General features: G+C 38.5%; 1 protein-coding gene across 8 annotated transcripts in view; it reads left to right on the top strand.

The window, feature by feature from the left end:
* The window catches only part of NR1H4 (nuclear receptor subfamily 1 group H member 4), a 110,987-nt gene that overhangs the window by 79,710 nt on the left and 18,281 nt on the right, over positions 1-12,996 (top strand). For 6 of the 8 annotated variants that reach the window (XM_038558797.1, XM_038558793.1, XM_038558795.1 and 3 more), the window contains 4 exons: positions 6,862-7,014; positions 8,909-9,042; positions 10,714-10,812; positions 11,145-11,244. In XM_038558797.1, coding sequence (XP_038414725.1) covers positions 6,862-7,014; positions 8,909-9,042; positions 10,714-10,812; positions 11,145-11,244 — 486 coding nt within the window. The remainder of the gene's footprint in view (positions 1-6,861; positions 7,015-8,908; positions 9,043-10,713; positions 10,813-11,144; positions 11,245-12,996) is intronic. The other 2 variants (XM_038558798.1, XM_038558792.1) reach the window with 1 other exon arrangement.

Genomic DNA, 12,996 nt, shown 5'->3' on the forward strand with positions numbered 1-12,996 from the left:
CTGTACAACTTTCACATACCACAAAATAATTTTCTTTTTGACTTTTTTTCACTCACTAAAAATCTAAAAGTCATACAGAAATAGGCAGGGGGTGGAATTTGTCCTGGATGCTGTAGTTTGCAAACTCCTGGCTTAGCACCATGCTCCCTCTGAGAGTTTGTAGGCCATCAGCATCTTGTATCTGAACTTGGAGTTTCCTCCATTGCTCCTAATCCTGCATTCTTCTGCAACTGTCTTGGGCAAGTTTTTTTTTTTTTTAATAAATTTACTTTGTGTCCTGGTTTTCAGAGATTCATCAACATTTTTGTTACACTGAGGGAGTTGTATTCTAACTCCTAGAGACTATGCAATTTCCATGAACATTTATTTTGTGGTATTTTTGACAGAAGGGGGTAGAGAAGTTTGACTTCTAAAGTTAGAAAGGGTATAGCTCTTTGACTACTAAGGGTATAGCCTTTAAAGTGTATAGCCCTTTGACTACTGTTTGTAGATTTGTCTACTTTTTAAAAGGATGTTAGGCAGCTTCCTAAAATTATTCAAAGTCAGTCCTTTTATTTTTATTTTATTTTATTTAAGTAAGTCCTTTTAAAATGTATTTAAGAAAAAAATCAATAGGGATTGTAGTTGGTAAAAGCAAGTGTTGGAAAAGTCAGGTTAAATTTGTTTGACTATCTGTGGCTTTCCAATAGATTAAAGGAAAAACTCAAAATTAATTATTAGCAGGTACTAAATAGTCAATCATAATTTTCATCACAAGAAATAACTGGTGTGGGTGAAGATGTGAAGAAAACAGAACCCTCTTGCAGTATTGGTGGGAATGCAAAGTAGGACAGCCATTGGTGGGAATGCAAAGTAGGGCAGTAGGGTAGGAAAACAGCATGAAATTTCCTTAAAAAGTTGAAAATAGAACTACTATATGATTCAGTAACCACACTACAGGGTATTTACCCAAAGACTACAAAAACACTAATTCAAAGGGATACACGCACCCGTATGTGTACAGCGGCATTATTTACAATAGTGAAGGTATGGAAGCAGCCCAAGTGTCCACTGATAGATGACTGGAAAAAGAAGATGTGGTGTACATATACAGTGGAATATTCAGCTATAAAAAGAATGAGATCTTACCATTTGCATGACATGTATGGAGCTAGAGAGTATAATGCTAAGTGAAATAAGTCAGAGAAAGCAAATACCATAGGATTTCACTCATATGTGGGGTTTAAGAAACAAAATAAATGATCAAAGAGAAAAGAGATAGGTAGATATCTAGATCGATAGAGAAACCAAGAAACAGACTCATAATTATAGAAAACAGACTGATGGTTATCAGAGGAGAAGTGGATGGGGAGATGGGTGAGATAGGTGATGGTGATGAAGGAGGGCACTTAATGCAGTGAGCACCGGGTGTTGTATGGAAGTGTTGAATCATTGTATTGTATACCTGAAACTAACATAACCCTGTATATTAACTCCAATTAAAATAAAAACTTAAAATATAATTTTCATCAACTTTATCTCAGAGGATTGAGGTTTGCTTTTTCGAAAATAACAGTCTGACACTGCTCCTGCTAGGTGATCAGGAGTCTATTACCAAGTTCTAAAAAGATTAATGTCTAAAGACCATTTTTAGCAATGTAAGCTCCTTTCTAGAAGGACAGCCTAACGTACGGGTCAAGAGCATCGAGTTTGGAACTGAGCCTGTTGGGGTTCAAATCCAAGCTCCACTATTTATTATCTGTAGGACCTTGAGCAAAATGCTTCTTCTCTGTGTATCCTGTCTCCTTAGCTGTAAGAGGGATATAATAACAGAATCAACTTCATAGGATTGTTATGAATATTAAATGAGTCACCATATGCAAAGTGTTTAGAACAGTGCCTGATATAAGTTATGTTCTACCCAAGTGGGTGGCTGAATCCTTTTTATTTGACAACGTGCTGAGACGGACCTAAAGGCTATATTTAGTCTGTATTGGATATAAAGATGGCTTTGTGCATTTGTTGCTGTTTAAGAAGTATGGAGAACCTGAAAGTTTTTTTTTTTTTTTTTTTTTTTTAAAGATTGATTAGGGAGAAAGAGCAAGCAAGTAGTGGAGGGGCAGAAGGAGAGGGAGAGAATCTCAAGCAGACTCCCTGCTGAGCACAGAGCCAGACACAGGGCTTGATTTCAGGATCCTAAGATCATGACCTGAAATGAAGTCAGGAGTTGGACGCTTAACCCACGGAGCCACCCAGGCACCCTGAGACCTTGAAAGTTTTAAACAACCAAGATTTCATTGATTTTAAAGTAATGGATCACCAGTGGTGTCTGATGTGTGCACATGCGTGTGTGCTTGCGTCTCTGCATGTGTGTGCACACACACATATGTCTATATGAGTTGGGAGTAGGGTATGTATGTGAGTTTTGTCTGTATAAACCAGCAGAGAAACAGAGAAATAGGCAATATTCTGTACACCTGAGGGACCCATTCTACTCTCCTACAGACATTCTCCTCCCCCGCAGGAGTTCCCCTGGTGCTACACCTTCTTCAGATGGCGATGCCAGCTCTGTCTACTTACCTTTCATTACCAGGGAGTCTCTGTTCCTCAGTGAATTTCCTTCCCTTTCATTTCCAAATGGAGTTTGTGGGCATTGTTGAATATGCACAAGATAGAGGCAGAAGTATGTGTATGGATGGATTTGCATCAGTATAAGTACTGTATAAGTCCCCAGGTTTAAGTGATGTAATGATAATATTGTGTTGCCACCTCAGAGTGAAAGGTAATTAATTCAGCTATTGAGATGATAATGATTTCTTTCTCAGTTAATACCAGAGTTAAAAAAAAAAACAAAAAAAACAACCCAACTCTGCAGAATTGTCCTAGTACTGTTTCTTTGATTCATCTTGGAATAAGGAGGTTTAATTCTGTTAACTAGTAAGCTACCAGTAACTACAATGGTTTTTAAATGGAATCATTCCTGGGGGAGGGGCTGAATATTCATGGGAAGATTGACTCAGGTTGACTAAGGAATGAGGAAAAACATTTCCTTCCTCCCTCCCTCTGTCCCTCCCCTTCCTTCCTTCCTTCTTCCCTCCCTCCCTCCCTCCTTCCTTCCTTTTTTCTTTCTTCTCTCCTTCGTTATTCTTCCTTCCAGCCTTCCTTTTTTTGCCTAGGGACTCTTTTAAAATGCATGCTTTGGTATTTGCACTCCCAGTATCAATGTTGATCTGAAGCACAAAGTCTTTTTTTAGACTTTGTGTGGTTGGATTTGACATTTAGGAAAATGGTAAGATCTTTCCTACTGAAAGTTACACCAGCTGACAGATTCACAGGCAAGTCTATGACTTTCTAAACCTTGCTATCTCTAACTTTTTCTTTAGCCTCTGGTTTTATGTTGAGTTTGTTACCAAATCCTGAGGTCCCCTGTCTCCTCTTCCCTGTTCTCATCATCCAGTGCAGGCACCAATCACCTCTCCGCTGTTCCACATTTTTCACTTTGCATCAAGGATTCTTCCCAAGAGGCAGTTTAGGTCACACCCTCTCTGCCAAAACCTTCTAATGGGCTTCTCTCTTTCTAGTTTTTACCACTCAACAGTGGTAAAAACTCAACTGCTTTTGCCTCATGTTGAAAGGCATTTATCATATTCTGTCCCATTACATACCTTGCCCACCTTCCCCTAATTCTCTCTATATGCTACTCTCCCACCAAAATAGATCATCCACCCTTCCTTGGCATATGCATAACTCTCTCATTTCCCAGAATATCTTTCCTCCCTCACAGTCCATGTTTTAAAGCTCTACTTAGTCTCTAATGCCTAGCTCAAATTCTACTTCCTTCATGATGTCCTCTCCAATTTCCCCTACTCAGATTAATCAGGGCCATTCCTAGGCCATACAATGCCTTTTCCTCAAGACTCTAAATTTCTAGCTATTAGGACATTGTCATGTTATACTTATTTTACTGGAACAATTTTTATTGCCTTCTGCTAGAAAAATTATCATAACAAATGTGCAAATCTCTATGTCTGTGATGGAATCACCTCCCCAAATGTGGCATAATATTCACAAGCATATAGGGTGACCCTGAAATGATCACTTTTTCATCTACATTCCAATAATTTATTACTTAATTGGCTATCCTATCACTCTACCGTATATTGGGCTGTAAATTTACTTCTTTGTCTTCTAAGTTGGAAGCTCTGAGGACAAGGAATGTTTTGTTTATCTGGGTGTCTCATAAGTCAGAGAACAAAAATGGTAGGTACTTAATATTAGTATTCTATCCTCTTAGGACCCAAAGGAGGTAATTATGGTATTGTGGTTAGGAGTGTGGGCTTTGTCACATCACTGCCTAGTTTTGAATCCTACTAATCTACTTATGAACCATATAATCATGGCCAAGATGCTTAATCTCTCTGTGCCTCTCTTCCATGTCTGTAATATGGGGACATACGATATTATCTTCATGATAAAGTTGTTTGAAGGTTAAATAACTAAATGGAGGTGAAGTGGTTAGAACAACAACTAGTGAGTGCTTAATAAATACTAACTATTATTCCAATAGGCTGTTAAAGTAGACTTTCAGAGTCTCAATTTCAGCATTCATGAAGACACTAGTTGCTACATCCAAAGTGAGCCCATCTTTCAGTGGGTAGTTAAGAAATAGTTAAAACCTGACCTACTTTGAGGGTATGAAGTGGACAGGAGTTGGACATTCTAGAGTAGTGTTTAAAGACTTTGGAGCATGTGACTAGTGTGCTATAAATCCTGTATCTCCATTGCAGGGGTTGGGGTTGTGAGATGCAGGTATCTGCTCTGGGGGCCACCACTGAAGGTATGGTACTTTTGTGAGGATTAGGAAAACAGGTCCCCTCCATTGCCAAGGTGTAATCTATACACTAAGGAGGCCCTGCTGCTCTGTGTGGAACAAAAGGGTCTGTAACAGGATCACTTGAAGGGCACCTGGGTGGCTCAGTTAGTTAAGCATCTCCCTTCAGCTCAGGTCCTGGGATGGAGCCCTGTATCCAGCTCCCTGCTCAGTGGGGAGCCTGCTTCTTCCTCTCCTCCCTGCTTGTGCTCTCTGTCACTATCTCTGCCTCTCGCAAATAAATAAATAAAATCTTTTAAAAAAAACCCCACAAAAAACAGGATCACTTGAGGAGATTGATATGTATCCTCTACAGCTGAGGGACACAGGCATCTGACTTTCCCCTGAGAAGCTGAAAGGGCAAGAAGTATGATGGCTGTGTTATGGGTAAGTGGGAGAGATTTCTGCTCCTCACAATTTGCTAGACCAGAGAAAGCTGGCACGGGGTTATCTTAAGCTCCTGACAAGAAGGCCATGTGGAAGGACTACAGAGTAGGGAGGATGGTGGCATATTGCCAAATTCCTAGATGCAGAAGAAAGGAGTCCAAGTTGTGGGCTAGAATAGGGATGCATTTGCCCTCGTGGAGGAATTGCAAAGGAACATACCCCAGTGGTGGGCATCCTCCAAGGAAACTAACTCAAGAGAGAAGGAGCCAATTTCAGAAATGTGCTGGGAACAAGCTCTCTTCTAACAGTATCGGCAAGTCAGCACTTCCCAGTTGCTTCTTCTCCTTGCCTCCCACACTCCTGTCCTTATTCCCCATGTCATCTCCTCACCTCGACTCTGGAAAAGTCAGAAATGACAGCCAGGTAGGGGAGAGAGAGCAGAAGTGGCAAATGGAGGAAAAGACAAAGGAAGGCAGTTGTGTTTTCGTCTTGGCTGCAGCTTACCTGTCGCAGGCTGCAGTTGTGGCCACATCTTCTCAGGGGAGGTGTTTGCCTTTAAATCAAGGTTGGGGGATCCCTGGTTGGCGCAGCGGTTTGGCGCCTGCCTTTGGCCTAGGGCGCGATCCTGGAGACCCAGGATCGATTCCCAGATTCCCACGTCGGGCTCCCAGTGCACGGAGCCTGCTTCTCTCTGCCTGTGTCTCTGCCTCTCTTTCTCTCTCTGTGACTATCATAAATAAATAAAAATTAAAAAAAATATTTAAAAAAAATAAAAAAATAAATCAAGGTTGGCAGGTGTATTAGCACGCTGGGCCGGCCCCGCTGGTCCCGCTGGTCCCGAATTGAAACCTTCAGCGTGACCTCTCCCAGTCTTCCCGGTAAATGGCAACTCCTTTTGCAAGGCTTAGCTCAACACTTCCAGGTCTGATCTCTTCACCCAGAGCTGACCGTTCTCCCTGCCTCCTCTACCTGGCACAGCCCAGGAACATTTAATTTCACTTGTTTGGTTGTTTGCGTGGCTTTGCCCTCAACCAGGCTGTGAACTCTGGAAGGACAGACACTCCTTACTCGCTTTTGTACCACTGGTACCTGGAGCTCACCGGCACGAAGTCCTCTCCCAATGAAAAGCAAGGGAAAGTAACTCTCCTTTCTTAAAACACAAGTTGCAGGGGGCCTGGGTGGTGCAGTCTGTTAAGTGCCGGATCCTTGATTTTGGCTCAGTTGGTGACCTGACATGAGCCCCACATCTGGCTCTGAGCTCAGCAGGGCCTCTGCTTGAGATTTTCTCCTTCTCCCTCTGCCCCTCTCCCTTTTCTCTCTTTGAGATAAATAAATCTTTAAAAAGGACCTCCTCCCCCCCAAAAAAACCCCAACAAAGTGAGATTTTATCCTAAGAGAGGTTATAATTCAAACATGTCTTTATCTTTGAGAGAGAAAGTCAAAACTGCAGCCTTCTGGATGACACAGGGAGGTCGAAATTACCTTTGTCAGCTGCACACTCAGGGATGCCTGGGGTCTCTCCCAGGGGTTCTTGAGAAGATGCTTCCGCATCCTTAATCCTAATGGGCTTTTCTGATTTGGAATTGTTAGGAGCCCTTTTACTCCTTTCTGTGTTTCTTCCACAGGTTTCTTCAGGAGAAGCATCACCAAAAATGCTGTGTACAAGTGTAAAAACGGGGGCAACTGTGTGATGGATATGTACATGCGGCGAAAGTGCCAAGAGTGTCGCCTAAGAAAATGCAAAGAGATGGGAATGTTGGCTGAATGTATGTATACAGGTATTCACATCAAACAATTAAATTCCACTAAAAATCTCTTAAGGAGGCAGACGGCAGGTAACTCGTATGATTAGAAGGGTACTTCACGTATTAAGAAGGGATTTACTAAGCCATCGAGGTTCTTGAAAAGGGTCGTGAACCACCGAAATGGTCCAAAGTGTCAGCTAAAGAGCATTTTATTCACCTGAGCGAAGCAGCTTTATGTTATTCATTGTTGCAAGGAATCACATGTGGAGGGAAGCGGCTTTAATCTACGGTGAAAATAACATGTTTTAATAAGCTGAATGACGACAGCCTAAAAATTTTCTCCAACTTTGATTTAATATCTTTCTTATTGTTTAATTAGCATAATAATTCACAGTTGTGGGAAAGATTAAGAAGGTTTTAGAAGGTCTAACTGCCTCTGAATTGTCTAAATAGAGTTTTAAACCAAGTCATTTTATTAGAAGTCCTTCTTCTCTTAGTGCAGCGTTGAACCAATTTGTATAGGTTTACACAGGAAATTAACTACTGTGAATTTTAATATAATTTGGCCCTTTGATCTGATAAAGAGACACTGTATTAACTGCTGGTTTTGTGAAAAACCATAATCTTCATCAATTTGGAATGCATGCTAGTATATAACATACTAATTTTTCATTCTGCAAATTCTACAGACCATTCAGATTTTGAGATATGTCCTATTCCTCCTCAAAACACAAATGACAAACAAATGTCACCAAGGGGATGATAACATTCAGGGAGGGAATGTCACATGGAAGAAAAGCCTTTGGAAGGTGACTCCAAGACTATTGTTCCCAAACTGTACAGGTGACTGGGATGGACCCAGAGAAATAATGTGTGCAGGAGGGGGAAAAAAGGTCAGTGTAAATAATCCAGTCCTGGGTGGATGAAAGTTTTATAGTAGATGATCACTATCGCCTCTTGGCATATGAAACAAGAGACTGCAGTAGAGACCATTGCTGGAATCCAATCCTGCAATGGAAACGCTTTGATACTTTGGTTCATGTTGCTCATCACTTAAATATGAACTTGTTCCGACAGAAGTACTGAGAACATTTTTCATGATTCTGCCTCTAAGAGTCTATACTATTATTGATGCAAACTTGTCCAGTAACAGATGCAGAGCTTTCATCTGATCTCACAAAATAAATTCCCTGGACAAAGACATTGTTGAAACTTAGTTTCGTTGGCATTGAAAAATAAGGACATTAAATGGGAATATGGAAGATTGTTCTGCATTGGTTTTTATGGCTCTGTTTAAGTATAAACTAAATGGTGCTATTATATTATTATTCAAAAGGAAATTTCAAAGTCCCTTTGAGTGATTTTCATCTCTAATGATGCTCTAATAATTTATAGTCTAAAAATTAAAGAGATTTAAAATTTTCCCTAAATGATGTTGACGGGTTTTTTGCTCAGCATGTGTTTACTTATGTATGTTTAATGTGAAATTGAATACACTTTTTATGATACAGTTATGTAAACATGGATGAGAAATAATATTAATGTTACATTGTGAAACACAAACTTTCAGGATCTCCTAGGCCAGGAATAGGGAGCGTGTCATTCACTTTTTTATTGACTGAATACCTTACATTTGTACAATGCTTTGGTATTACAAATTGTTTACATAAAATATATTTTTAAAAAATCCAATTAATCTACATGAAACTCTTTGAGGTAGATATTTTTCCTGTTTTATAAATGAAGAAACTGAGATTCATAGAAGGATACATTTCTGGTTCAGGGCCACGTCTCAAAATTCAAAAGGGCTAGAATTAGCTTTGTGCCAAATTGCATAGATGTGAGCTGACTACACGTCCGTCAGCTGCCTCAGGACCACACGCCCAATAGGACTCTGTGGTGAGATCTTTGTGTTTTATTTTTTCAGGCTTGTTAACTGAAATTCAGTGTAAATCTAAACGACTAAGAAAAAACGTGAAGCAGCATGCAGATCAGACCATTAATGAAGACAGCGAAGGTCGGGATTTGCGACAAGTGACCTCGACAACCAAGTCATGCAGGGTAATAACATGTGATGGTGTCTGCTAAAGCCCACAGCAGCTGAGCTTCTAGGCATATAGTGATCTGGCTGGGAGGTTTTATTTAACATTAGAGCCACAGCTCTAAGCAGAATTTCATTTCAGTTGTGCATTAAGTGGGTTTCTTCTTTTTAATCAAGAAAGTAATATCTGCTTTGGTGTAGAAATTCAAATAATAGCAATGTAATAATGTAAAAAAGTGAATACTCTGTCTTCCTGGCTCCATTCCACTCCTACTACCAAGAGGTTGCCAGTAGACATGGTTCAGTGTAGAAAATGGATTTTTCAAGTGGATTTTTGATGACCATTTTCTTTTCTCTGTCACTGAGAAAGGAAGCATAAAATTGAAAGGATGTGGACTCAGTAGAGATTTGTGGATTAGTTCCTATCAATGGGTAAAATTGGGTGGTTATATATCTGTGGAACAATAGAGAAAAGTCTTTCCCATTGAGCTCACACATTATGCAAGAAATCCTTTGAACAACTTGAGACATAATAGAAGAACAGCATTTGGATGATTAGACACATTATGATAATCCACAGGATATATGGAAGAACTTTAATTTGCCATTAGTTAAGAAAACAAAAATCCATGATTGTTTAAGTCCCACTCTTCTTAATATTTATTGTACTACTAACAAGGAAAACTTCATCCACATTTAGTTTTCTAAGTATAATATTTTGCATTCATTTCAGAAAAAAATAATTTCATATCAAAGTCTTATCTTGCCATAGTACTTCATCAATAACACTTTGGTATAAGGAAGCAAAGGGTTGACACAAATATCCACACTCTTCAACGGATGCTAGTAAGGGAAAAAGTGTTCAGGGTTTGAATTGTCCAGATTGATGATTCTACTGCGGGGCTAGGCAAACACTTTCTTCTGTAAAGAGATATTTTAGGCTTTGGCCACAAAGTCTCTATGACAACTACTCAACTCTGCCATTTTAGTGCAGAAGCAGCATAAATAACACATAAACAAGTGAGTGTGCTTGTGTTCCAATAGAGTCACAAAACCAGGTAGATTTGGTTTATGGGCCATAGTTGGTCAACTCCTGCTCTATATGAATGCCTTTAAGTGTATGAACTTTTCCTTAGTGATTCAACCTTGAACTTTCACTGAACTTCTCTGTGAATGGGCTTAGTAGGCTTCATATCCAAACTATCATATATTCCTGAGAAATATATGAAATGGATATTTTGTTATCCCTATTTTACAGATATAAAAATGAACAACTGGGGACACATTTAGTGAAATGTAATATGGCTTGCCCAAGGACTCTGAGTAAGCAATTACAGTATACATTATATCAGAGTGCAGAGTTCCTGCCATACTTAGGGATTTTATCAAAAATTTCTGAGATTAGTTTACCCTAGATGAATGCACATATGCAAAAAATTTCTTAAAACCATCTTCCCTGGGATCCCTGGGTGGCGCAGTGGTTTAGCGCCTGCCTTTGGCCCAGGGCACGATCCTGGAGACCCGGGATCGAATCCCACGTCAGGCTCCCGGTGCATGGAGCCTGCTTCTCCCTCTGCCTGTGTCTCTGCCTCTCTCTCTCTCTCTCTCTCTGTGACTATCATAAATAAATAAAAAAATTAAAAAAAAAAAAAACATCTTCCCTAACACTTTTTATTTTTTTGCCAGTGTAGGAGAAAACTGAACTCACCCCAGATCAACAGAATCTTCTGCATTATATTATGGATTCATACAGCAAACAGAGGATGCCTCAGGAAATAGCAAATAAAATTGTATGTACAAATATCTGAAAATACATGGGTTTAAAGTTATATTTTCTGGAGCTTTTGGTACTTTGGAGGTAGAATTTATGTATTAATTTGTTACTTTGAAATAATTAAAGCTGAGAATATAGGTTATACATTTAAACTTTTAGAAGGATTAAACAAAGAATAAGAAGTCTCATCTCTATCTAGGTGATGGTAATAACTGTCCAAAGATCTGAAAAATATGAGCTGTGATCTTAAATTTTATTTTCCACATTAGGTTCTTTAGTCTAAAGATTTTGTGTTGATTTATCCCTTTATCTACTTATTAATCATTTGCTTTTATCCTTAAAATTTAGTTAAAAGAAGAATTCAGTGCAGAAGAAAATTTTCTCATTTTAACTGAAATGGCGACTAGTCATGTACAGATTCTCGTTGAATTCACAAAAACATTGCCAGGTATTTTTACATATAGATACTTTTCTGTTATACTGTGCAATATTCTTGTGACATTGAGAGAGTCCATTCTGTTTATTGTAGAGATTATTTCACATCTGATTTAATGTGTCTAACTAATATAGACATGAAATGTTTAAGCCAGATATTTGAAATCATTTATAAAAATTCTTCTAAAGTGATAGACTAAAAATTGAGACTTTGCAAAGTTGTCATTCATCAATTTATTCATTTAATAAACACTTGATACTTATTTTATACTAAGTACCTAGCTATTACCTTCAAGGGGAGTGAGTAAAGAAAGACTATAATAAAAAAATTACAAAGTGCTGTTTGAACAGAGAAGTGGTTGCTAATTGTATCTGAGAAAGACAGGAAGATTTCAAAGAAAATTATATTTGAATTGGGTCTGAAAGATAAAGCAATTTTCCTGGTGGTAGGGAAGAGAAGGAAACTTCCAAGTCAAGATATCTGCTTGTGAAAATGTAAACTGTAAGGCGTAAACAAAAATAGGATTATTAGAGATGAGAGAAAAAAATCAATGTGGCTGCAGCAAAATGTGGTGGGCTCCTTGATTAGACATAAAGTAGTTGGTACCAGACTGATAAGGGCCCAACTAAAGAATTTAATCCCCATCCCCTGTACAGTAGAGAGTTTTTGGTGGTTCTTTGTTGTTGCTGTTTGTTTTGGCAGGGAAGTGATGGATTTATGTTATTCAGATATGACTTGATTAGTTTTTATAAGATGGATTTGAATGAGGAAGGACCAAGGAGGAGAGGGATCAGTTAGGATGCTACTGTGCAGGTCAAGGCAGAAGGCTTGAAATAAAACAACAGCATTATTGGGAGACTGAGGAGAAAACAAAATGAAGAGAGATTCACAAACTGATAGGATTTCGTGAACAATTATATTTGTGGATTGAGGGAGAGGCGCTTATTATAGTCATTTGGATGGTTCCAGTATAGAAACTGGAATTCAAGATTCTTATCTCCCAGCTTCCCAATTCTTCCAGCTATATTATCAATCCTATCAAACCCAATACACTTAAGTTGTTTCAGTGTTTTAAAAACATATTAGTACAATAGAATTCCATGATCTAGAAGAGTATAATACATACCATGTACAACAATGTAATACTAAATTATAGAAGGTAACTTCTGATGTAAGATTTTAATTAGGTTAATTTGTCTTCTTTGGCCAGCATTATGCTATTATTTTATTAAAGTGTCATGGATAGACATAAGCCTACATAAAACTCATAAAATGTGAGGAGAAAGTGCTCATTATCATTTTAACATTAATATTCTCTCATTTCTTTATTAACAATGAAAGGACTTAATTTGTTATATGCTAATTAAGGCAATCTTGATCAAAAACAAGATTGTACAAGAGTGAAACGTGTGGGAGAAAGAATAAAGAAAGGGAGAAATATGATGTTTTTGGTTGTTTGTGAAAAGGGAGTTTTTCAGTTCAAATGATCTGCTGGTCTTGAACCACAAAATAATTGAAGAAAAAAAATCTTATTTATAAAAGGTAGTTTATCTGAAGGCAATGGCAATAACTAACATACCTCTTTATTCCCAGTTGCTTAGACTAGGTCCTGAGGGGAGGAAAGAGTACAATTAATATATGTTTAATGAGTAAAGCAAAAGCACCTGGCTAGCTCACTTGAGACGGCGTGTGACTCTTAACCTTGGCATTGTGAGTTCAAGCCCCACATTAGGAGCAGAGATTACTTAAAAATAAGTAAATTTT

The sequence above is a fragment of the Canis lupus genome, chromosome 15 (genome assembly GCF_011100685.1).
Source record: "Canis lupus familiaris isolate Mischka breed German Shepherd chromosome 15, alternate assembly UU_Cfam_GSD_1.0, whole genome shotgun sequence".
Lineage (NCBI taxonomy): Eukaryota > Metazoa > Chordata > Mammalia > Carnivora > Canidae > Canis > Canis lupus.